The sequence below is a fragment of the Xenopus laevis genome, chromosome 1S (assembly GCF_017654675.1).
Source record: "Xenopus laevis strain J_2021 chromosome 1S, Xenopus_laevis_v10.1, whole genome shotgun sequence".
In the NCBI taxonomy this organism is placed as follows: Eukaryota; Metazoa; Chordata; class Amphibia; order Anura; family Pipidae; genus Xenopus; species Xenopus laevis.
The window spans coordinates 32868196-32892973 of record NC_054372.1 but is presented as its reverse complement, the minus strand read 5'-3'; the positions used below and the strand labels follow the sequence as shown (position 1 = coordinate 32892973).

The following is a 24778-nucleotide window of genomic DNA, read 5'->3' as shown; positions in this document are numbered from 1 at the left end:
ATCTCACAGGTCTGAGTTCTGCATCCACTTTCAACTGAACATCTATCTGACATTTACTGGCAGCCCCTTTACCCCCTTACCCACCTCTTTCAAACAGCTGCATTCAACTTTAAGATAAGTTATCATTGGGGTCCTTGATAATGTAGGAAGACAACACCCCCATCTGAGAGGGAAGGAGGAAATTAAATTATTTACGAATATCTAACCTGGAGCCCTTCCATTGTAATTGCACTACAACTCCTAGAATCCCTCCTGACACACCATGGTTCCTGGCCAGATGACCAATAAATACAACCAGCGATCTTATAGGCCCAAGTCCTAGTGTTTTCCAGTCTAGGGAAATTCCCAGCAACCCATTATTATTTCCCGGAGCTCACAGGCACCATCTTCACCGCTTCGGGAATCTTCAGTAAGTAAGTGGCGTATTGGTGCATGCGCAGTTGTACCGATTTTCCGGTCCAGAACAACTGTGCATGTGCCGACAGCCACGGAAATTGCCAAAGGCACCTAAAGATTCCCGAAGTGGTGAAGACGGCGCCCGTGAGCTCCGTTGACTGCATCGAGGGGTAAATAAAGACTTATAGTTATTAACACCTATGCGGGGGAAACAGGGAGGGGGGACTATGGAGGGTAGGGGTTTTCATTAGTTTTGGGTTTTAGTTCTCCTTTAAGTGAACTTCTAGTATGTTATAGAATAGCTTTCAGTGAACTACTAGTATGTTATAGAATAGCTAATTCAACACAGTTTTTCAACTGACCTTTATTTTTTATTTTTTTTTATAGTTTCTGAATTATTTGCCTTCGTCCTCTGACTCTTTTCAGCTTCCAAACAGGGTGTCTGAAAACAAATGCTCTGTAGGGCTACAAATGTATTGTTATCACTACATTTTATCACTTATCATTCAACTTAGGCCCTATCCTATTCATATTAAAGTTTCTTATTCAAATTACTGCATGGTTGCTAGGATAAATTGAAACCAAGCGTCCAAATTGATGAAATTGCGAACCGGAGAGCTGCAGAATAAAAAGCTAAATGACACAAAAACCATAAATAGTAAAAAGACAATTGCGGATTGTCTCAGAATATCAATCTCTACATCATACAAAAAATTTATTTAAAGGTGAACAACCCGTTTTACAGGAGCTGAAGTGTGCTGCATGTCAGATATACCAGCTTTATGTACTAATTTCCCTACAACTAGATAGGGCCAGGCCCGGACTGCCAATCCGTGGGTTCTGGCAAATGCCAGAGGGGCTGCTATAAGGTGCCATAGAAAGTCAGTATTTAGTGGACTGGTGGGGGTTATTTGGGTCTCCTTGTGGGCTGATTGGGCCTCTGTGTACCTAAAATGCCAGGGTCTATTTTAATTCTCAGTCCGGACCGGGATAGGGCCCCTGTCTTTCTGCATTTGCAGGGGCCCCTCCAGACCTGAATACAATCCAGTGAAACTTGAAGCCAAGGGTTTAGTAGCAAACAAGTATCACATAGAACAAGGACTATGGGGAGGGCAATATTCCTCTTTTATACATTCCATGGGTTAAGCGCACATGTGACCACAAATATGATTTTGCTTTCAAACAACTTGCCATCAGAGAACACGGATAAAGCAGGATAACATATTCAGTGTAAGTTAAAGCAAAACAACAGATGCCACAATGAATTATAAATACACGGATAGCCCTGACACCAGCAGACACTAACATGAATATGCTTATCAGGTATAGTTAACTGAATTTATCCCTTATGGCCCTTCACAAACTTCCAGAGTTTAAAGGGACAATACACTGACCATTCGTGAGTTAAAAAAAAAATCTATGCCGTTCCCTGCTATGTAAAAACTTCAATAACATCCAAAATTGCAGCTGCCGTAGTACGGGTTGAGGTTTTCCGGCTTATGAATGGGGCTTGCTTTCATGTAACAGTATCTCAGAATACACATGGAAGAAGAATATACAGAAAGATATTTTTCAAGCGCCAACCTTTCATTCCTGGAATAAACTAAAGTGCCACACTGTAAGTTCACATGACAGAACGGTCAGCCTGGAATTTGTGTTCTGCTGCGGCACATCAGCCTTTGAACGAAGACGGTTTCCCCCGAAAAGCTCAGAAGGCTTCGGCACTAGATGTTGTATTCTCTGAAGTCAACATACATTCTTTTTATAAAAAAGGGGAAGTTGATTTCTTAGAACAGGTGCCAAATACACTGGTTAAAATAAAGAAGCAACAACTCTCTCATATTTCAGATTAATAGCACTTGCAGTGCTCACTGTGCTACACCGGGTGCCCTTTAGCTTCATCCTGCATTAAGGAGATACCACAGTATCAAAATAATTGCCTTTAACCCTAAACTCTAGATATAGAAACTGTATTTTTATTTACCATTTCCAAAGTATAAATGGCTGGAACTGTTTTAGTTCTGTGTTGATGGATGGCTTTGCAGACAATCCAGATAGGGAATCCAGTTGTCAATCACAGCACTTAGTTTACACCACCCGCTTGTGTTGCTCCCAACCTCTTTTAACATCTGAATGTGGCTCACGGCTAAAAAAGGCTGGGGGCTCCTGATGCAGGACATGAACTGGAATCATAACATTAAAGGGGAACTCCGGCTGCCGAAACAAAATTTGATAAAGAGGCCCAGACAACATAGAAACTCCTAATATACCCATCACAGTTACCTGTTTCTTCAAAAAGTATAAATAAATGCCATTTTCTATGATGAAATCCAGCTGTTTAAGTTCAACTGTTCTCTTTTGGCATCATTTGAAATCCTGGCAGGGAAGGAGGGATTAAAACACTGAACGTCTCCACAGCTTACAGACAGCATGCAGGAACTACATAACCCACAATGCATTGCACTGTGATGTTCCTTTCCTTATTGAAATCCCATGTGCAGGGAATTGTGGGGTTTGGAGGATGCAGGCTGAGGACAGATGGCTGTTGATACAAAGTAACAGTAGTCAGCCAGCTCAGCAAAGTAGTCAGAAAGATCAGCAGAAGAGCAGGGGGCTAGGCTTAGGGAACTGTCAGAAACCATTAAAAATCATGAAAAGTCTGCATATTTTTTAATTGATGTATAATGCAATGTTGTTTGAAATTATGTTTACTTTTCAAAAAGCTTAAGTTGTGTTTTTGTGAAGTTCCCCCTTAACTAAGAAAGGCCCCATGAGGCATCCAATATTTCCTCTCCAGTAATTTCGTTTTCCAAGCGGCAATACATACCCTTTACATGTGATTAAATGAAGACTGTAGACCTTTTATATTAAGGTCTACAGTCCAAAACATGAGGTTTTAATTCATTCGAGAGCTTGGATTCATAATGAATTTTGTACTTAAGTTCTCACAAACCTCCATCCTCATCATAAATAAGAAACGGCTAATTACCAATTCCCGATAAACGTTCTGGTAATTATCAAGGCTGACGAAGGCATGAAAAGAAGTGAAAATTGATCTTCCTTTCAGCGGTAAGCATAAAGCCTAAATTACAGTAGGAAGGTGCAAATAAATTACAAAGCTTTGCTAAGAATGTAATGAAACATTTATATATAGAGTTGTTATATATAGAGATGATTTCAGCCTGCCAGAATAACCTACTTTTATAACTTTCACAAACGTACAGTATGTTTCCAAAGTGTTATGTTCACGTGTGCGAGTGATAATCACCTGGTCAGCAATTGCTCCGGCATTACTACTACACCAGTCTATGGAAAAGTATTTATAAGCATTTTGCCCGTCATCCAAAAGCAAGAATTCTGGTGTTTAGAGAAATGTGCCGTTGCCATTATTGGCCCTTATTTAGCAGAACTTTGTCGCATTCATTTGCTTTCCTTCATTAAATGGGTGGTTCACCTTCAGGTTAACTTTTACTATGTTGTAGAATGCCCAATTCTAAGCAACTTTTCAATTGGTCTTCATTATTTATTTATTTTTATTTATAGTTTATGAATTATTTGCCTTCTTCTCCTGACTGTAGCTTTCAAAAGGGTGTCTAAAAACACATGCTCTGTCATTTATTGTCATTGCTACTTTGTATTACTCATCTTTCTGTTCCGACCCTCCTCTATTAATATTCCATATTCTTATTCAAATCAATGTGTGGTTGCTAGGGTAATTTAAACCCTAGCAACCAGATTGCTGATAATGCAAATTGGAATGCGGCTGAATAAAAAGCAAAATAACTCAAAAAACACAAGTAATAAGAAATGAAAACCAATTGCAAATTGTCTCAGAATATCCCTCTCTACATCATAATAAAAGTTAACTCAAAGGTGAACAACCCCTTTAAGAGCGCCTTACAATCACCCCCGGTACAACTACTTTGTTTCCAATAAACATTTATCATTTACATCTTCTGAATTGTATCCCTGATTTTATATGATGCGTGGGTGGGATACAGTTGTAGCATTTTCTGTCTATTCTGTAGAGGTTTAAAATATACTTTTAGGGGGATCAAAACTCAAAAAAAATTAATTCATCCTCAGGGAGCTTCTTTCAGCACTTTTAAGTTTTTTATTTTTATCAGTTTCTGGGATATTTGCATTATTAAACAATTGTTAAATTGACAAGAGAGTCAGTAACCTTAGCGTCACAAATTTTCTATTTTCAATTTATAAGTCCCAAAAATCAAAGTCTGGAACACTTGAATTGAAAAAATCAAAAACACATTTTTTTTGGTGAAAAATTGTACAAATAACAATGTTGAATTTTAGACAATCTGCCTCTTAGGGTCATTGACAATGAACCTCAAGGAGTTTTGTTGAGCTGAAAGCCTGCTAGTCTAAAACTGCTAATATTTCTGAAACCACTAAAAGCAGAAAGTGTAAAACGCTGAGCTGAAAGCCTGTTAGTCTAAAACTGCTAATATTTTTGGAACTACTAAAGACAGAAAGTGTAAAACACAAAAATTATTACATTTTTTAAATATAATACAAATTTCCACCTGTCTGAATATACTAAAGTCTCTTCTGGGAGATGAAGCAGTGATACAAAGCACTGCAAGGAGGTCAGAGTTATTAACAGGTACACATTTGAGGGAGATTTTTCCAACAAATTTCACACACGTAGATTTTATTAGAGTGACAGGTACTGCCACATGAATGCGCATCTGAAGGAAAATACAATCAATTATTGCTTTTTCGCAGGAATACCTACCTGCCCTTCCAGTTTAATTTGTTTTACTGCATGCAGCAATCCCATGTCATTTTGCAAAAACACAGAAGAAGGCATTTTTATAGGATTACATGGAGATGCAGTAAAGTGCCTATACTAAAACCCTCTGATAAATTCTTTGCCTGAAAATGTACACTGGTGCTTTCCAGGAGAGAAACATCCTGTTTTCCTGTAACAACCCATTTTGACATGCAAATAAATATATTGATCCTGCATCAATAGCTGCAATATAATATAATAAAAATAAGCAATTTCCTTCACTGTCCATGTGAACTTCTCAGTAATTAGCAATTTGTTTGCAGAATCTGCTTTATTTCAACACTAAAGCATCCTTGCATGTACATAGGTTTACTCTCTGCATATTTGCATTCCCAGTGCCATGATTACCAAGATAAACAGAGAACCCAATTTATTTAAAGTAAAGTCAAGCTTTTCTACAAGTCAAACCCAACAGCCATAACAAATCTGTTCTTTATCTGCTGGCGTCAGACAAGCTAATCATTTTATGTGTGCAACAAAACTTCTGTGCATAAGGGAAAAATATATTTTTATGTAAATAAAATTAAAAAGACATGAGGGACAAGCTAAAAGGATGCTGTGCCTTTCATTGTATTTGTAAGAAACACTTGGGGGCAGATTTATCAAGGGTTGAATTTCGAAGTGGAAAAGTCGTAGTAGCCTATTCGAACGTCGAAGTATCCAAAAATTACTTCAAATTTTTTAACTTCCAAAATTCCCTCAATTTCACTTCGACCCTTGATAAATCTGCCCTTAAGTAAAGACAAACGTAGCTGCTAATTGGGGGCTATCATATAGAAGCAGCGACACTGTTCAACATTAAAAGGTTCCTGTCAACTCAGTAGTTCCTTTTTACATTTTATGTTCATTGTGCTTGCATTATAGTTAATTTAGATAAAATAAGCAGATTTCCATAAAATTAAGTATCTGAAACTGTCACCTGTAAAAGAGACAGTAAACACCCTTTTTCAATATGAGCTCAATCAAAAGTATATGTGGGTTTTATTATTCATTATTCCTATTTAATGAGAAACTGAAACCAATTTCACTTCCAAACTTCCTGGTTCTGCAGAGTCAATGTTCGTAGAGGAGAAGCTCGTAAAAGAAAATTAGCAGGGTCAGATAAGGCCACTGCATAATGAGCTGCTCCTTATCTCAAAGTCTAATAAAATGCTGCAGCTTAGGGTTTGATTAGACAGAGCACATTAACTCCCTTTAAAAACATTTACCTATTTATAGGGTAGGCGGGAATGAGTTTAGGAAGGAACCGCTAGTGCTCTATAATCACAAAAATTTATGAAAACATGTTTTTTAAAAAATCCATTTGTATTTAATATGCTTCTTTATGCGAAGGTGTATGTAGGTAAATACTGGTGTATGTATATATATATATATATATATATATACCGTATATATACTGTATATATCAAACAGTAACTGAAACTTCAGCAGCACTGGAAATTCCTAGTGCAGATGCAAACAAGACAAATTTTTTATATTATAGCGTTCAGCCAGCCAGAGCCAGGCTCTTGATTCAGCCAAATTCAGACAAAAAAGGCGTGAATTCAGCAGAATCCTTAACCGAAACTGTGATTCCTTTATGTTTAGGTTTGGTTATGGCTACGGATTTTTACCCAGAGGTAAACTGGACAACGTTACATGGGGTTGTCTCCCATTCTCCTAAATCAGATAGATGCAAATCCTTTGTGTACCTCTGAATAAGAGGGGATGGAGGGGAGAGTGAAAGAGGGAGGCACGACAGTTATGATGTATATTATGACTCATGTAGTACAGAACCTATTCCAGGCCAAAAGGTAAAACATATTTTCCATCTGTGTCGGACTGCATGTTCCATAAATATGGCGTTTTTTCTGATAAACAAATTCAGAAACGATTTTGTATGTTTGGAATTTTTCAAACGCAATGTTACACACGTTCCAATTCCTTTCAAAGCTAAACAGGCATAAACTGGGTGCATGGGAGTTGGAAATAACTCGACAGGTTACATTTCATAAATATTATATTTCGTCAATTCCATATGTTTAGATAATGGCAGTGTTGGAATTCCCAGCTGTTCATCTTGGGTGGAATCTGTTTTTGCTTTGTGCCGTTGCATATGTTTGCCAAGCGACATACACACACACGCTGCTCTGATAGCAAAGTCGCTGTGAGCACAGAGCAACAAGCAGAAATAACACTAGCCCCGGGCATCGCTACTGTCAGATTGGTTGCTTATAAACTGAACTGCTACTGGCCCATTTCTGATGGGAATTTTTAGTACAAAAGTTCATCTTCTCAGAAAATGCCAACTTTAGGCTAATGGCACAAGTAGTCATTTAAAAGCATCAGACAATGCTCAGAAACCCTTGCTTTGGCATCAGTCATGAATAGCTGATGCCCCCTAACTACTTGTCTCTTCCAATCTCAGCCAATTGGGAACCCTAGGCAACCCAGCAAGCCACCACCCTCCTCATGAGCATGCACACACCTGACCATGACCATGCACGCACTGTAGAAGAGGGGATGGAGGGGAGAGTAAAAGAGGTGGCACGACAGAGGGCAGCAAAACACGGGCTAGGGGTAGGCAGAATACACTTTAACAGATATCTGCCCAGTGCCCCTCTATTGTTGTGCCCTAGGCATGTGCCTCTTCTGCCTACACCTAGTTCTGGCCCTGGTCTCTGCTTCCCATAACACCATGGGAAATCTATGGTCATATCTATGGCAAACATTGGTGGTGATAGTATGGCACCATTCAGAAGCACCCACTTTGTTTTGCTAAGCAGTGTCTACCCATAATTTCATGATGCCCATGGTTTTCTACAAGAAGCATCAGATAATTAAAGGGATGCTGTCATGATTTTTATGATGTAGTTTTTATTTCTAAATTTCACTGTTTACACTGCAAATGATTCACTCTACAATATAAAATTGCATTCCTGAACCAGCAAGTGGTTATATTGGTGTGTAGGCAGCCATCTCAGGTCTTTTTGCCTAGTCATGTGCTTTCAGAAAAAGCCAGTACTTTAAGATGGAACTGCTTTTTGGCAGGCTCTTGTTTCTCCTACTCAATGTAACAGAATGTGTCGCAGTGGGACCTGGACTTTCCTATTGAGTGCTGCATTTATATCTACAAGGCAGCTGTTATCTGGTTACCTTCCAACTGTTATATTGTTAGGCTGCTGGGGAGGGGGTGAAATTACTCCAACTAGCAGTACCGCAGTAAAGTAACTGAAGTTACAAGAGCACAAGTCACATGACTGGGGGCAGCTGAGAAACTGACAATATGCCTAGCCCCATGTCAGATTTCAATTTAATATAAAAATTGGTTTGCTCTTGTGAGAAACGGATTTCCGAGCAGAATTCTGCTGTAGCAGCACTATTAATTGATGCGTTTTGAAAAGAAAAAAAAAACATTTTTCCCATGACAGCATTCTTTTAAGGTCATTTTGATTGCCACTGTTCTTCCTCTAGGGTCATAATGCCATGTAAGCCCATAGCCTAAGGTACAATTTGGCATGAAACATACTCCAGGCTATTTGCTACACAAGAACCTAGCTTGATGTGTCCAGTCTCCACCTATGTGGCAAACATGAACATCCTCACGCATTCATATTTTACATATTTATGATTATCTCTGGAAAAAGAACAGCCGAAAATGTAGAAAAATATAGAAAAATTCCTTTCCAGTTTACACTGGTTACACAATTGACAGCAACAACTAATATCACAGTGCCATCTTTTCAGAAGACAAAATAAGCTGATATTTTGCCGTTTCACTGCTACGTATAAACGACATGAGTGACCTTTAAAAAAATGTGTTCATTCCGAGAGTGGCTCCGGACTGGCGAGAAACATTTAACACTTTGGTGTGCTTATGGGGATGGAATTTTGAAACTTCTTCTAGCTTCCACAGAAATCTTTGAAAGGTTTACTGCTAAAAAAAAGAAACATTATACACATTTATTAGCCTAAGTTGCAATTCAAGGTGGGACAGTTTTTACAGAAGAATTTCTTCTTGAAATGAGAACTAAACCTTATCTAAAGAAGTAGGTTAGAAATGTTGTACATTGTGTTTTGGGCTTCTGTACCAGCCCAAGGCAACCACAACCCTTTAGGGTGAGGGCACACGCTAAGATTCGTGGAGATTTAGTCGCCCGGCGACAAATTGCCTCTTCTTAATCTCCCCGAACTGCCTCACCGCCAACTAGAATCTAAATCGCCGGCGGGATGGCACTCAGAGCACTTCGCCCAAAGTTTCCCCGCCCGAAGAAGGAGCAATTTGTCGCCGGGCCACTAATTTCCCCAGTAGCTTTGTGTGCCCCTGCCCTTAGGGTGGTGGCAGACGTGGCTACTTGGGGAGATTAGTCGCCCAGTGACAAATTGCCTATTCGGGCGACTAATCTCCCCTAAATGCCTTCCAGCTGGCTAGAATATAAGTCGCCAGCTAGATGGCACTTGGATCACTTGGGCTTTCCGATGTCGCCCGAAGTTTCCTTGTGAGGCAAGTAGAACTTACTGTTTAATTATTACAGAGAAAAAGAAAATCATTATAAAACTAGAATTATTTGCTTAAAATGGAGTCATGGGGAGGTGGCCTTCTCATAAATCTGAGCTTTCTGGTTATTGGGTTTCCAGATAAGAGACCATACCTGTAGAAAAAAAAAGATTTCCTGTTGACTTTTATATCTTTGTTTCCCCTGGGTCCTTCACAAATTCGGGGGCCAGGGCAAATGTACTCCAAATATTCTAAAACCCATGTGACACCAGGCTAAGCAGGCTTGTATAGTGGGATATGCCTCCATGAAATAAGCCCTTCCAGCTGCTTTGTTATTCTAAAGAAGTTTATTTTGATGCTAACAGGGCATTAAAACTGAAAGAAAACTCTCTATACAGCTTAGCATGTTTGCCCCATCTCCCCCTCCCACAAGTAGGAGATCATTTGCACATCAGAAAAGCCATTGTGCGGCTAAACTCCAAACACTTGTCTTAATGATATGTATATGCAAATACATCTTCTATAGCATGACCCAATGACATCAACAAACAGATATACACTGGATAAATACGTAATGAATTGCTAATGCAGTTCTGTAAATAAATGTATAATAGGCTAATGAGGGCAGGGAAATGATCCCTCCTTATTTAAATGTACAAAGGAATGTTTGTCCACTTACACTGATTTTCTTGCTACATGATACATTGTGGGTTTCAAACTATAAAAGGACAGACTAGAAGTTGGCAAGTGTTCTTCCCTTCTAACACAGACACAACTACTCCGTCTAAACACTGCTCCATATTGTAAAGCCCTCTCAATATTAATCTCCCTTAATAAGGCGTATAATGTAAATGTCTTCTTCTTAGTCAGAATGATAGCTGTATGGGATTAAGGATGCCCCGTTGTATAGTATAAGGAAATTAAAATTAACAGACGAGTGACTAGGCTTGGGCGAATTTGACCCGTTTTGTTTTGACAAAAAATCGACGCTGGCAAAATATCGGCGACACCCATTAAAGTCTATGAATTTTTTTTGACGAGCGTCATTTTCTTTTTTGATGCATGACGCCATACAAGTCTATGGGTGTAATTTTCACAGCAAACCAGGGCGAAAAAATTCGCCCATCCCTACGAGTGACCCCTATTATTGGATGTAACACAATCTGGATACCCTTGCAGCAATTAACTGGCAGAAGATTTTGTATTTTGGCAATAGCTGCAGAGCTTAATCATTGTAAATCCTTGACATATCCTTATACATTTTAGCTGGAGTTATATGATGCCTTAAGGCCCCTATACACGGCCCAATAAAAGCTGCAGACAGACCGAGTCGGCAGCTTATTGGCCAGTCTGTGGGGCCATCCCATGGGCCCACGATCGGATCAGCCAGATATCGCCCACTTCAATGTAGGCATATCGGGGAGAGATCTGTTCATTTGGCGATGTGTTTGGCCACCTTAAAGCATGGCTACTTTTTGGCCTGTGCATAAAATGCAGGTGGAGGACAGTGGATCTCCAGCTCTGCGTGATATTAACCTTATGGTATATGGTTGAAATTAAAACCTAAAATGTGACGTTTAAACGCTATAAAATCATTCTGCAAATGAGGAGAAAATAGCCAATAGGGCAACATGTCACTCTTTGACTAAAAGTATAACAACACACTGGAACAAACAAAAAAACTGATTTGTAATTAAAAAAAAAAAAAATCCCAATAAGTAAGAAAAAGACAATAGCTAAACTGCACTGTTTTTGGGAAATAACTGAAAATAATTTAAGTGAGGTCGAATGGCCAAACAATAACTATTTCCACTTACCTGTTTTAGGATTGATTGCGAAAAATCCTTGAGGGTTCCCAGTGGAGATTTTATATGTCAACCTGTCATTGGAACTGGAGTCGGGATCAAAGGCATCGATTTGCACCACAGATGCATCTTTTGGGGAGTTTTCCATGACTTCTGGGTAGTACACAGGTTCCACTGTCTGGGGGGCATTATCATTAACATCTTCTATTTCAATGTATATTTGAATGAAGGATGACAGCGGAACAACACCCCTATCTGTTGCATAGACGCTCAGCCAATAATGGGAGGTGGTTTCACGGTCAAGATTATCTGCAGTCTGGATAGTACCTAGAAATATAAAATGTAAACATCTTTGTCAAAGAAATAGAAATGGCTAGTCAAAATGTTCAAGCTACGTCATGCATGAATATACTGCAACAAAATATCAATTTCTGCTGTTATAAATACAAGCCAGAGGCAGATATGAGTTGCATAGACCAATAATATTCCTATGTATAGCTGTATAGGTCCGGCTGTGGGCCATTCCGGCAGCCTTTTACAGAAACACTATCCCAAATAGGTTAAATGGCAAATGTAGAACCCCTCTCCCATCAATCCCTTTTCAGAATGGGAAGAAGCTACTGACTTAAAGGGATTCTGTCATGATTTTTATGATGTCGTTTTTATTTCTAAATTACACTGTTTAAATTACAAATAATTAACTTTACAATATAAAATTTCATTCCGGAACCAGCAAGTGTATTTTTTTTAGTTGTAATATTGGTGTGTAATCAGCCATCTCAGGTCTGACAGACTGTTGTTTCTCCTACTCAATGTAACAATGTGTCTCAGTGGGACCTGGATTTTACTATTGAGTGCTGTTCTTAGATCTACCAGGCAGCTGTTATCTTGCGTTAGGGAGCTGTTACTGTATCTGGTTACCTTCCCATTGTTCTGTTGTTTGGCTGCTGGGGATGAAAGGGAGGGGGGTGATATCACTCCAAATTGCAGTACAGCAGTAAAGAGTGACTGAAGTTTATCAGAGCACAAGTCACATGACTGGGGGCAGTTGGGAAACTGAAAATATGTCTAGCCCCATGTCAGATTTCAAAATTGAATATAAAAAAATCTGTTTGCTTTTTTGAGAAACAGATTTCAGTGCAGAATTCTGCTGGAGCAGCACTTTTAAATGATACATTTTGGAAAAAAAACATTTTTCCCCATTACAGTATCCCTTTAAGAATTGGTAATGCAACAATAGGTGCAGAATTGACTTCAGTAGCAATGAATTAGCTGGAAACATATGCTCATGTGATTAGTTGATGGGTTAAAAGACCAGGTGCAGCAGGAAGGGCCTAAAGACATCATGTGACCTCTCCTTGTGGGGTATGCTGGTGCATAAGAGAGTCCATCACTACTAAACACATTATCAAGTGCAGAGAATAAAATCCAGGGCCTGCTATGAGCCCTTATTGCACATGGTTCTGTATTCTAAGTATTATAGACCGGGCACATCACGGGGCTTTGGCCCTTAAGGCAAAACTAATGACACGTAACATTTACATCCTCATGGCAGGGTTTAAACAAAAGCGTATTTTATTCAGCAGATATCTTGTACAAATATTTTACAGGATGAACAAACAGTATTTATCTAGTTTTTTTCCTATATCAGAAATATGTGCAACTGTGGAATCAATAAAAGTATAATTTGCAAAAAAAAGCATTGTAAACTTTTTTTTAAATCTGAAATGAATTTTTTTTTTCTAAATAAAGAACTTTCAATGTTTACTTTTGTAATATTTTTACATGTAAAATTGCGATCTGAAATATGATTCGTAAATGGACCCTACTAGGAAGGTAGGTAGAAGTTTCTTCTTATGAAAAAAAAAACCCCTAGTATAATTAAACTAGACGTTATTAGTCACTATTAATGTTTAGTGCTGATGTACCATTGCCTAGGCGTATCAGCCCTTTACAGGCAATTCTATGTCCCTGGATTTAAGGCTTTGCTTATGAATGGGGATAAAGCTGATGGCACAAATCTGATCACCACTGAAAGTTCAGACAGCACACACTGAAGGAGCTAGCACGCGGGCAGATTCGGGGAGATCAATGCACTCGCAGCACTTCGATTTCCGAAGTCGCTGAAGTTGCCTCACGAGGTAACTTCGGAAATCGAAGTGCCATAAGTGCATTGGCGCTGGCGTTTTGTCATTATAACCGGCGGCAGGCACGGGGAAGGCAGTTCAGGGAGATTGTCGGCCCGCAGAAGCGGCGATTAGTCGCCAGGCAACTAAATCTCCCCGAATCTGCCCGTGTGCTTAATTATTTTGAAAACTGTTGCACTTAAAGCATTTGTGAGGCAAACAAAATACTGTTCGGTAATATAGAGATTTAAGCTAGTTCCTCCGGATTAAAAAAGCCTAAGGATGTTTAAAAGCCTAAGTAAGTTTAAAAGCCTTCAAAGGCTAAGAATTAAGCAATAACCGTTTGATTTCTGGTACCTGGGACAGGAAGATAAAGAGCTTATGAGAGTTCATACAAAGAGCTCAAACATATCTGCAAGGGCTGCACCAGCGGCAAAGGGGGGCACCCAAAGCACTGGCACAATGTGTAGGAGGTCTGGGTGCCCCAGCACATTATTTCTAAGTACAATGTAGCTCATTAAGCACATTTCCCTTTTCATCATACAATAACAATAGCTCATAAAACAAATCAGCAACCAGGCCTATTCCAAGCCTGGGCTTCCTTCCTACCTATAATCATTTAGCTACTGCTTTAGGTGTGTGTTGTGTTTCAATAACAGCTGGTAGCCCTGCTTTGACATTAATTTAATTTAGCCCAGTAACCATAATTGGTTCATTGAATCTACAATTCACAAATATAAAGGAGATTCAACCAAAAGTTCTATGAGGAGCACTACCATGCAGTGGCCAAGGGTTAACTAGCCAATGGGAAGTCCTCTTAATCTCAGTCTCCCAGCGATTATACTGTGCATAGAGATGATTCCCTACAGTCCAGGAAACATCTCCAAGTACCCGTCATATAGATTTAGGTCACGCTGTCGAGCCAGCATTGTCCCAGTCCTCTCGCTCAGTTCTAACAATGCTCTCCTTTGTAGGGTTTATGTCCCCTTTAAAGAACTATCAAAAGCATCATGCAAAAAGCATCACCAAAGAGCCCGCAGAGCAAACTACAGAATAACAGGAAGCAATGATGCAATTAGGAACTATCTACTAAAGCTGCACCTCAATTCAATAGGTTATTTCCAGTCTATCAAACCTTTTGAGAGGAAAAAAAATAATCAACCGGCTTCTACTATGAAGGTCCATGATAATAGTCACAGTCTATTTTTTATTTTTTAAGTAGGGGAGAGAATTAGAGAGGAAGTACATTTATCTGTCAAACTTCCCATAGCTGCTAACAAAGTATTCCAACACACACATATATTTATTAACTGAACACCATGTGGTTCCAGATGAGATTGTGACGTCACTCCCCACATTATATAAAGTGCTCTCGCAACTATCTGGAGATAAGAGGCCCATGGAGTCCTGATGTTGCGTCTGTGCAGGGTTTGAGGTGGGGTGTGTAATGACATGTTTGGGGGAACACTGTGTCATGAAATACTTGGGGACCCACATAGTGTCATGAGATGCTCAGTGCCACAATATAACATGAAATGTGATGGCCATTTGGTGTCTCCAGTAAAATGCTGTTACAAATAGAGCTTCTTTAATTCAAATGCTGCCGTTCCAACCCAAGGGGTGTTTTTGTTAATGTGGGGGCTACATACAAGAGGGTATAGCCAAGGTGTTCAAAGTGCGAAGAGCAAGTTGCTTTCTTTCTAAAACAGGAAAAACTGTTATGTTAGTAACACACCAAAGAATAACTAATCAATTTTGATGAATTTGGGCACTTATGGGTTTTTTTCACACCAAAAAATAGCAATGATCTGGGGGTACATATCTATTACTATTGTCATATTACAGTAGTCGAGCAACTGGAAAGGAAAATAATTACGGAGAAACAGCAGTAAGATAGCACTGAACAATTTTCTGTCATGACACTTTTGTGTTGAGTGTTAACCAAATGGATTGTGACTTTCACTCTAGTAAGTAGCTGGTAGCCTGGTGTTCCAGTGCTCAGAGCTGGAAATGCAGCGGGCTAACAATCATCTTTACATGCAATTACATCTGTCTTCAGTCATTTTCTAATGCCCACCCACAAGAAGTCTGCTACATATACAAACCTAGGCTTGCTGCTCAGAAAGAGCTTAATATAGCTTATTAAGAGGGATGGACCCATCCCAAAAATATGGAATCCCAAAGCTTTTCTGCAAGCAGAGAAGTTTATAAATAGGACCCATTCCATCCTTAAAGGTTAAATATACCCCAAAAGGCATATCTGGTCTGCATTTTTTATTTATTCTAGCATTTATAGTATTGTTTTTTTTTTAAGTACAGATATATATATATATATATATATATATATATATATATATATATATATATATATATATATATATATATATATCTGGTTACCAACATAAAGGGCATAATAATTTTGATCTAATCGTATGGCCCTAAAACAAACACTGGCTGCCAAAGAAGGCCAATATAGAGCTGTTGCCTGTAGAACACATTCACAAACCACATGGTGCTCAGTTGATGAGCTTTTCCTCCTGCCCGACTGATATCTGAATGGGACCTCATTAAATAAATAAGGAAGGCTATCATTCTGGGCCTATTCATGTACTAATAAATTCCCAACTTAAAGTACCAGTAACATCAAAAAATGAAATTGTTTTATAGTAATCAAAATATAATGCAGTGTTGCTCTGCACTAGTAAAACGGCTGTGTTTGCTTCAGAAACACTACTATTGTTTATATAAATAAGCTGCTGTGTAGCCATTGGGGCAGCCATTCAAAGGAGAAAGGGCTCAGGTTACGCAGCAGATAAACTCTGTAGAACATAATGGTGTTATCTGTTATCCACTATTTAACCTATACCATGTAGCCTTTTTCAGTTTCCTCCATTGCTACTCGGCAGCTTGTTTATATGAATTATAGTAGTGTTTCTGAAGCAAACACATCAGTTTTACTAGTGCAGGGCAACACTACATGATATTTTTTTTTTTTGGTGTTACTGTTCCTTTAACTAAACAGGCCAACCAACATCTGACCAAGTAATTACTTATCTTCTTCGAAGCAGAAAAAACAATCTGGTTATGGTGAGACAGGCTAAAGGAGTCAAAAAAACCTTCATGTGCAGCATAAATACTTCTGAAATAAGAAGGTATTCATTTGCCTCGTGCCATATACATAGCACTGTCTTAATACAAAAAATGATAGTTTAGCCCTCACATAGGGTATTATGGGTGGAGACATGCAAATCACTTTTTTTATGTCCCTGTGGCCAACTATGCATCCAGAACCGCTGGTTCTTCTCTTCTCCGTAATACAATCCTATAAAATTGCCCAGGTCTGCATTCGTTTTTCAGTTCTGTTATAAAAAGCTAAAGAATGTGAGCAAGGTGTGAATATGAAACTAGAGTTAAAAGATTCTCATGGCACCATGAGCATAATTAGCAACCTGAAAAAACAAATGAATGCATTATCTTTTTCCTTCTCCAAAATGGCAAGAAAATAAACACAAAAGTCATTATTCGGGTAATTTTGCATGTCACAGTCAGTTCTATGGCTGATTAGTTTTTCCCATCCCGTGATCATAAAAGAGGGGAAAATGTGCAGGCAGGAGTTACCAACAAGAATACAGATTTATATTCACTGAAAGAAACTCATCACAAATAATGTATTCCTATATAGCAAATCTAATAGCGCTGCAGTGACAACTAAAATAGCACATTTAAATAGCTTATGTTAACAGGTATGGGATATAATAACAGGAATGCTTAGGGCCTGGGTATTTCTAGACTTGAGTATTTTTTTCAATAATTTTTGATCACCATACCTTAAGTCGATTAATAAAAAAAATGAAATGAATTAATTGCTACCAATATGGATTTATGAGGATAAATGAAATCATTAAAAAAATTAAACTGCATGGCCATACTGCGGTGTGGGACTTTTTGGATTTCAGGCTTCTGGATAAGAGATCACATACTGTAGTAATGCTTGCTTCCTTCACATCCCTTATATTTCCAGGTTTGCTTGTGTGTCAGGTGCTGCACCTTTGTTAGATCAAGGCCACCCATAAAAGTGTAACACGGGAGAGTGCAAATTCTCTGTGCGTGCAAGGAGTTATTGTTTGGCCTTATATTTGACTATCTATTTGAAAATGAAAGATAAGTCCTTATTTAAAAGCAGTAAATTATGACACGAATCCTCCCAAAAGCACAAGGGAGCCACATCCCTTCTATATATGTATTGCCTGTACATTCCCTACTAATAATGGAACAGTGCTGGGAAATATGTACACAAGTAATCTATAATAAGGAGTTGTATTTGATCTCACTAACAGGGCCCTCTGATCTCTTTGTTCCGTACATGTTCCATTATTAGTTCTTTTGCTCCCAGCACATTGTACAGTGCTATGGATAACATTTGCTCTTAACATACAAACAGCATTTCTTTCATCTAAATGTTATTGTTTGTGGTCTGTTTTGAAAGTGAGAAAATCACTATTACGTTCTGTCCATGCAACATAGTAACATACTAAGTTAGGTTGAAAAAAGACACGTCCATCAAGTTCACTCTTTTTAGTCTATATATAACATGCCTAACTGTCAGTTGATCCAGGCAAAAAAACCCAAATGAAGCCTCTCCAATTTGCCTCAGAGAGGGGAAAAAAATCCTTGCTGACTTCAAAATGACAATCGGAGCAACCCCAGGATCAACTTGTACTATGAGCTTCTTCCATAACCCTGCATTCCCTCACAGGCCATCCAACCCCTTCTTAAAGCTATCTTATGTATCAGCCTGTACCACTGATTCAGGGAGAGAATTCCACATCTTCAAAGCTCTCACTGTAAAAAAAAAAATTTCAGAATATTTAGCCGGCACCTCTTTTCTTCTAAATGGAATGGGTGACATTGTGTCAGTTGGTAGGAATTCCCCACAACAATACATTTCTATGCAAATAACGCAAATATGTATTTTTGGGGCTACAGAGACATACTGTAAATTAATCAGAGTTTTTTTCAAGGGTCTGTGTCCCAACCACTAGCCCATGATTTGATCAAATTGCTATAGTGAAGAGAGCTCTACCCATTTGGGTTTGGTTGATGACCCTATGCATGCACCAACTAGTCATTTCAGGCATCACAATTTCATGTTTAGGCTAATCATTTTGGCACAACTACATCATGTCTAGAGTATTCAAAATATTCATTACAGAGCTGAACACAAGGACAGTAGCCACCCAGTTCAGTTTTAGCACAACTGTGTAACCTGGTGACTAGCACAACCAATGCAGACTTGCAGGAGAAATTGCAATCTATTCAAAAGACAAAACTTAGAAATTAATGGTATTCTGTCATGATTTTTATTGTGTATTTGTTTTTCTAAATTACACTGTTTACACTGCAAACTCCTCACTCTACCATATAAAATTTGATTTCTGAACCAAGGCAGCATCTCAGGTCATTTTGCCTGATCCAGAAAGAGCCAGCACTTCATAATGGAACTGTTTCAGATAAGCTATTGCTTCTCTTACTCAATATAACTGGAGTAGTCGCAGTGGGACTTGGATTTTTACTATCGAGTGCTATTATCATATCTACCAGGGAGCTATCTTCTGTCAGGGAGCTGTTATCTTGTTACATTCTGATATTAGGCTGCTGAGGGGGATATCACTTCAACGTTCAGTGCAGCAGCAAAGAGTGACCTGAGCACAATCACATGACTGGGGGCACCTGGGAAACTAAAAACATATCTAGCTCCATGTCAGATTTAAAAAATGGACTGGAAAATGTCCCATCATTGCGCTAACATTTCATGGCCATTTTAATTTGGAAAAGTCTGAACACTTTGGTAACCTTGTAGTGAAAAGTTGTGCAGTCACTATTGGGACACAAAAATAACAAATAAAGATCATATTACACGTTGATGCTAGCTACTGGCTCCAAGGCATTCTCTTTGCTGCACATAAAAGACTGATGTCAAGTTGGTAACTTTTAACTAAAACCAAAAGTTTTATCCTTTAAGTATATATTGTTTCAACCCAACTGTGAAAAATGCAGGGATCACCAAGCCTAACGGAATGTGTTCTTTATTAGACAACACACACCAAATTTTTTTTTATTTTTTTTTGCATTGAAGCACAAAACATGCATAAGTATATAATAAAGTTAATATCATGCATAATGATAATTATGTAGCTTCAGAGCAAATCCCCTTAACTTGCACACATTTTTTTCCAAGAAATTGGCTTGGAGAAGTAAGTTCCATTAACTTATTCAGTTCCACGCAATGCACCGCAAATGTCCTCGGCTAAGAAAAAGGTGTTAAGCTGAAAATCCTCTCTCATAGCCCTGCTGCATGCAGCAATAAACATTAGTTAGGTAACCAACTGAACATTTGTTAATCATTAAACAGCAGACTACAGACTCACAAAGCTTTGCCACACAAAGGAATCCAGTGTCTGTCTTGCATATATCAGCGAACACACACAAATACACACAAGACAGTATCCATATGAATAAACCTTCTCACACTAAGCCCAGATATAAATGTCAAATTGCTGAAATAAAAAGAGACACATTAAGCCAACATTTGGATGGTTCCTGCAGAAAGCTTTGCTGTGGTGATCTAATGCTCTGCATGTGCTGTGCTTAAAGGAGAATTCAACCGTAAAGTAAAACAACCCTACACCCCCTACCCTCATAGACCCCCTTCCCTCATCCCCAGCCTAGCTACTACCCCGGGCAAATGCCCCTAATGCTTTACTTACCCCTCGGTGCAGATTCTGTCCAGCGGAGTTGACGGCAGCCATCTTCTTCTCTTCGGTAATCTTCGAGAAGTCCTGTATCGGCGCATGCGCAGTTGGAGCATTTTTCTGTTTTATGACAACTGCACATGAACCAAAAGTCACAGAAATTGCTGAAGCGACGATCTCATTACGAAGATTACGAAGAGCCAGAAGATGGTTGACGTGAACTCCGCTGGACAGAATCTGCACCGAGGTGTAAGTAAAGAGTTAGGGGTAAAAACGTGGGGGGGTAGGGTTTTTTTTACTTTACGGTTGAATTCTCCTTTAAAGAGCAATTATACCCTTGATTATGGCACGATTATGTTTAGCACAGGGGAATACTTATGCTGACATAGCAAGGATCCCCAATCTTTTTTTACGGGTGAGCTATACCAAATATAAAAAGATTGGGGAGCAACACAAACCTAAAAAAACTCATGGGCAGTGCCAAATAAAGGCATTGATTGGCTATTTGGTAGCACCAAGTGGACTGGCAGCCTGCAGAAGAATATGGTAGTGCACATGGTCTTTATGCCCTAGAAACTTGCCTGTATTTACAGAACAGGACAAATTCAATTTCCAGCAAATTGCTGAAGTCCACATTAGTAATCAGTCTCATTAAGCTAAATATATAAAGACCTTAGTAGTCTTTATAACACTCATTCAGAAGCCAAAGAACAGTACATTGTAGCTACAAGTAATATTCCTAAGGGCAAAGAGCATGTTCATTGCTTCCTTATCTAATAACACTCATAAAAGCCTTCATTTTATTGCAGGAAGGAGACAGTAGAGGTTGGCCAGCCACTGCTCTAGATTTAGCCTTGTGCCCTACAGACAGCAGATAACATTCTTGCACCAACTGGTGGAAATCCACAGACATCTTCTTGTACTGTAATTCCTCCTAATAGGTCCCTGTACACTTTGGATTGCTTTTGCCGGGGTGAGGCATAGTTTCATAAAATACTGTTGAGTTGTGTCAGAAGTAGAATGATTACTGCAAACTTGGAAAGGCTATAGGGGTAGGATAAGGTTGCAGGTAAGAGTTTGCAGGTACTTGACATGTTTAAAGAGTATATTGCCTCTGCTTCACGGTTTTCCTCTCACCTATACGTTACATGTCACAAGTTTTTGTCCCAGACATGGGGCAATATCATCACAGTTTTCAGGGGCTAACAGGTAAAATAACCACTGTTTGGCAAAACATAATTTTGACAGTTTATTCTATCAAAGGAGCTATCTGCATATTTTTATATATGAATAGAAGCAGCCAAACTGTACCTCCAGATACCAGATAAATCTCATTCACAGTTTCATTCCCCAGCCTTATTTACCCCTTGATACTTTCGTTCTTCTGGTACCCACAAGGCTGCCCTGCAAATAAAGCCTTAACTCCATGCCATATGGGAGACTCCATCCTATCAGTACTAGAGCACTAGAAGACACATGAAGTTTCGATACAAGAAAGTAGAGCTCAGAGCTGGAGGTAGGTCTACAGTTGGCCATAGTCAATGCAAAACGAACTGCCAACTTAAAACAACTGGCCGAGGTATTAGATAAAAACAACTGCCTCCCAGACAATATGAGACTAGAGTTTGCTCAGATATTATATGGGAGTATTGTAAGAAAAAAAAGCATTCTTCAGCAGACAGAGTGGCATATATGGGTACATTTTAAAGCACATTGGAATGTTCTGCCTGTGCCAAAATATTTCACATACAGATCTCCCACAAATAATTATGGTCAAGGCCTGCACCGTGCCTAGAAAGGTACAAGGTAACATTCATGCCCACTTATTAACAACAATGTAATCGAGTGGAGTAGTTCAATGTCATCATTTCAATGTCACCTCTGGAAAGAAATTTCCAGTAGGAAATAATACACTTTTTGGGACTGATATTAAATACTTGTATATGCAAAGTCTCCATAACCAAAAAATGGCAGGATTCTAGAAACAGCATCTAATAGAGGATATAAATATGAGTCTCTACACTAATGAAAACACTTTCTCTAGCCTGGTACGGCATGAAATAAGATACTTCAATTACAAAGCAAATACTGTTTCTCACGGTCTCTACTGTCCCTTTCCAACATTAACTGATTTTGACAAGAAGGAAGACAACTGGGCAAGAATAAAAAATATTGAAAAGCACTTCCTATAGCTATGGCTGTGTCTCTCTACATATATTTCAATGAATTGGAGCTGGCTTTAGTGATCAGATAATATGGAAAAACAATCTCTTCAGATCATTGCAAATTGTTTTCAATAGCAAGTTTGCAAGCTGGAGTCCTGAATCAGAGCGTGAACATCAGATCTGCAAGGCCAAGTTGCTGTCAGACATGCCGATCATGCTCTAATGACAAACAGAGCACTAACGCTGGGTGTCACATGGCATCCAGAGTTACTTATGCACGTTCCATTCACAAATCCAGTCCCGTCACCCAATCTCGGATGGAAATCACTGGGACTCGGTTGAAGTCATGTATTCTGAACTCATCTTTCATGTAGGATCATCATGGAGGTCCTCAATAAAGAAGCTTTATCAAGAAAATTAAAAGAATTATTTTGCATTTATGGGCTTGCAACTGCAGACTTGGGAAAAAGAGAAGGAAAAATGCCTCCCTTCTAAATTCTTTGTGTAGCAATAAATACCAACGCTGCAATGTAGAGGATCAAGTGTCTGCTTTGAAGTGAGGGTTCGTTTTATTTAAAGATCACAAACCCCTGTCAATACTACAGACAACAAACCAAGGGTATTCATAAGACATTGAGCCTCTTGTTAACCTATACCAGGGGCCCCCAAACTTTTTTACCCGTGAGCCACATTCAAATGTAAAAAGAGTTAGGGAGCAACACAAGCATGAAAAAGTCCCCAGGAGTGCCAAATAAGGGCTGTGATTGGCCATTTGGTGGCCCCTATGTGGACTGGCAGCCTACAGGAGACTCTACTTGGCAATATACTTAGCTTTTATGCAATTAAAACTTGTTTCCAAGCCTGGGATTCAAAAATAAGCCCATGCTTTGAGGACATTGAGAGCAACATCCAAGGGGTTGGTGAGCAACATGTTGCTCACAAGCTACTGGTTAGGGATCACTGGCCTATACTCTTCTGAGAAGGCTTTCCATTGAATGTTGGAACATTGTTGGGAATTTGCCTCCATTAAGGTTTGCTTGGGCCAGGCCCGTCTCATATTGGCATTCCAATTCATTTGGGTTGAGGTGAGAGTTCTGTAAAGGCTACTCGAGACAAGAAAAGGAATCTCTTGCCACAAATTAGGAAGCACAGAATTGTCAAGAATATTCGCAATGGTGGCTTAAATAGCCTTTTTCCAATAACTAAAAGTTCAAACACTTCTGGCCATGATCTGTATAAAATAGTATTGGAGTAAAATATATTTTGACTTGCCATATTCTAATGATCCTATTTTGTATGCGGTAATCTTTATTCAATTATTGTAAAACCCCTGATTTGTTATAAACAATTGTAAAGTGCTTATATAGATATATGAATATATGATTTCTAATATCAGCCTCCAGGCAGGTTTTAGGGGGCAAGATTTTTATTTTTTACGATTTTCTTTAAAAAAAAAATGTGATTAAAAAAATAAAAGGCAATTACAATACTTTTGCTGGTGAATTGCAACCATTTGAACATTAATTAATCAGCTCCTAAACGTATAAGTCAGTCTTCAAAGAAACGTGGACTCACTACTTTATAATTTTCTAAGCCCCTTTGCCTGTGACCCAAATAGGCACCTTTTAAACCATAGCAGATGTCCAACTTTAAAACAAACCTTCAATTCAAAAATCCTTGTCCCCACAAAGAGCAGCGTCTGTGATTAGGGTTTTGATTTGGATTCCTTGGAAGTTTTCCTTTGATTACATGGCAGTTACCTACAGCATATTGTGCTGCTAATTACTGTTTAGTCTCATTTATAAATCCTGTAAAATGCGGCACAGATCACAGGGTATCCCTACGCTTTCGACACCTGAAACCTTCCATTCAGAATCCGATGGGGCAGCTGATTAAACAGAATTTACAATAAAGTTATGACAAAAAAGAAAAGGGAGGAGACAAAGAGGCGTTTATTTACCTGTCAGGCTGCTTTAATCAGCAGGATGTTCAAAAATGCTGAGACTGTTTCAGCAAATTCCCAGCCCAAAGCAGAACAAATATGTTTCTTTAACATCAAAGCATGCTATGGCAATCACATAGGGTCATGGGATTAAAAGGTTGATAAAGGTATCATAGTATAAACAAAGGCTACATATTTAAAAAAGAAAAATAAAAAGCTGTAACATGAAGGTAACATGATGAGGTGCACACATTTGTTGCCCTGTTGTTTCGAGATTTATTTCAGACCTGATAAACGTGAAA

At 38.8% G+C, this 24778-nt stretch overlaps 1 protein-coding gene across 5 annotated transcripts in view; it reads right to left on the bottom strand.

Annotated features, from left to right (window-relative positions):
• LOC108706612 (protocadherin Fat 1) overlaps positions 1-24778 on the bottom strand; it is a 173242-nt gene that overhangs the window by 87350 nt on the left and 61114 nt on the right. For all 5 annotated transcript variants that reach the window (XR_005964876.1, XM_041579499.1, XM_041579501.1 and 2 more), the window contains exon 3: positions 11504-11818. Coding sequence is in view for 4 of the 5 variants with exons in the window: in XM_041579499.1 (XP_041435433.1) it covers positions 11504-11818 (315 nt within the window). In the remaining variant the exon portion in view is untranslated. The remainder of the gene's footprint in view (positions 1-11503; positions 11819-24778) is intronic.